Below are 2,321 nucleotides of genomic sequence, written 5' to 3'. Positions count from 1 at the left end.
ACTGTAATTTGTAGTGTACAGTGTCTATGTAACCTACTGTAATGTATAGTGTGATTGTGTAACCTACTGTAATGTATAGTGTACTGTAGTGTATAATGTTTAGTATTCTGTAATGTGTAGTGTATTGTAGTGTGTGTGTGACTAATGTAGCACTGATTAAAACACTAAACAAAGTTTGCTGATTTATTGCCATATGTGCATAACATTTTTATTATTATTATATTTTGATGGCTTGTTTATCACCAGATGGCATCCACAAACCTGATTACTTGTTTGTGGAACCTAATGGAGAGTGGCACAGAAGAGTTAAAAGTTCTCCAGACTGTTACTTTAGCTCTATCTACAAACCAGATTGTTCAAGGAGAAGTTTTAGCCAAAGTAAGGATTGACATATGTTCAATGTTGTTGTCAAATCTAGGGTACATTAATTATTATTTGGTGTCATAATAATAGCCTATAACACCTTCTAAATCTAATTATAAATTAGTTCCTGATGTTTCCTTTTCCCTAGATACTAGTTAGTAATCAGTATCTAGCAATAGTAAATATTTAATAATTAGACTTAAGTGATCATGTAGAGTAGGCTAATGATATACTTTTATCATATTTCTTTAAATTCTTTGAAAATACTGTTTGCTTTGATAATTGCTGCTGCCTGAAATAGTTGTTTTACTGATGTTACATGTATTAAGTTTTGACCTTTGTGTTACTGAGTTATCAAGAGTATGCTGATCTAAGATACAAACTACTACTATTCCTGAAAGAACCACGTACAAAACAATTAGACACTAATTAAATGTTTTATTAAATTTCTTTTCTTCAATGAATATTTTACTAAACAAATTTATCTTTTTAACCCACCTTAACTTTCACCATCTTTGCATTCTTGTTGTAAATTATGAATTCATCATACTTTAATGAAATCGTTTGCGTGGCTTCTGCTTTTTTTACTTAGATTAAATCATAACCACAGTTTTTCTTTTAAACTTCTTTTAAATTTTTTGGTCAAACCTGTATTGAATTCTAACCATACTTGTATTTGTTTTTGTTTTATTCAAACCTGTATTAAGTTATTATCACATGTACATTTATTTTGTTCAGACCTGTATTAAATTCTAACCACACACTTATGTTTGTTCTTTGTAATTTGAATTAAATTGTTGCTGATTTTTTAACCCTCATGTTACTTGCATTGAATAGGTGCTAGTCTTTATGGAAATTGCATTAAGTTAGTTGTCATGCTTAATTTTCATTTCTTGATTCTGAACAGTTGGAATTGATTTTGTCCATGTGGGGGTGGACCCTGATCATCCTGTTCATTTATCCCACGCCTTGTTTTCCCACCTTTGTCTTACCCTATCGACTCTCATATGGTACTTGTGACATATTGTGAATAGTGATTCACCTCCTTTCCAAGGTGCTCCACCAAGATCTTTAGGGTTTTAGGGGGACACCCTTCACCCTGATTACCTCCACATTGGCACATTATGTTTTTCCCCTTTTCTCCAGTGGTATGTTTTCGGAGATATTCCTGAGACTTTAGAATCACGTGTGGAATCAGTGAGACAGCACTTGACACTTTCATCTTTCGTTGATTGTTTGTTTCATTCAGAGCCTAGACAATCCCCTATTAATGTTTTTCATCTGTGTCTTCCCAGCCATTACCAGTTTCTCCCTCTAGGGGTTCCTCCACTCGTTGTATTATTCAACACAGATGGGCACGTCACCAGTGGTACCAGTGACTACCTGATGGATTCCGCTGCAGTGGGGGCTGGCTTGACTGATTTTGTTCCCTTCTAGCAAGATTTCACCACAAATATTTGGGTTATTTGGGTATTATCTGAGGAACTTTTCATCTACTTCCATCCCCCTCATATGTCTTTTGTTGCGTGGTCAAGGCTTTTGCTAGATATATGCATGCATGGGGATTGCACTTATACCATCACATGAATGGCCGACTACTGTTAGCTCATTCCAAACGAGAGTCTGCCCATCACACTCATGTTTGGCTTTGGAGGCAGCTTGGGTGGGGTCAAAGGTTTGTTGACTTGTATTCAAAATTTTATTGAACTATTGTTTCATGAATTTATGTCAGTAAGTTTGGTATTACACTGCAGATTATAATTCAAATTTTATTATTATATATTAGTTAATTTCTTAATTTAATAGTGAATATTAAAAAAACAGTTAAACATCAATTTTTATGTGTCATGTGGTATGTTGATTGCAGCACTGGTTCAAATTAGATGTTTGTGATGTGAAAATACAAATTCTATAGTTTTGTACAAATTAGGAACTCAAATTACTGATATTGATAAGCT

General features: G+C 33.7%; 1 protein-coding gene across 1 annotated transcript in view; it reads left to right on the top strand.

Moving 5' to 3' along the window:
* LOC106472473 (protein MON2 homolog) overlaps positions 1 to 2,321 on the top strand; it is a gene marked incomplete at its 3' end in the record, with an annotated part of 30,610 nt that overhangs the window by 6,879 nt on the left and 21,410 nt on the right. Inside the window, exon 3 of the mRNA XM_013933126.1 lies at positions 247 to 378. Within this exon, the coding sequence (XP_013788580.1) occupies positions 247 to 378 (132 nt within the window). The remainder of the gene's footprint in view (positions 1 to 246; positions 379 to 2,321) is intronic.

The sequence above is a fragment of the Limulus polyphemus genome, unplaced genomic scaffold (genome assembly GCF_000517525.1).
Source record: "Limulus polyphemus unplaced genomic scaffold, Limulus_polyphemus-2.1.2 Scaffold5357, whole genome shotgun sequence".
Taxonomy (NCBI): Eukaryota; Metazoa; Arthropoda; class Merostomata; order Xiphosura; family Limulidae; genus Limulus; species Limulus polyphemus.
This window is presented reverse-complemented; position numbering and strand designations above follow the sequence as displayed.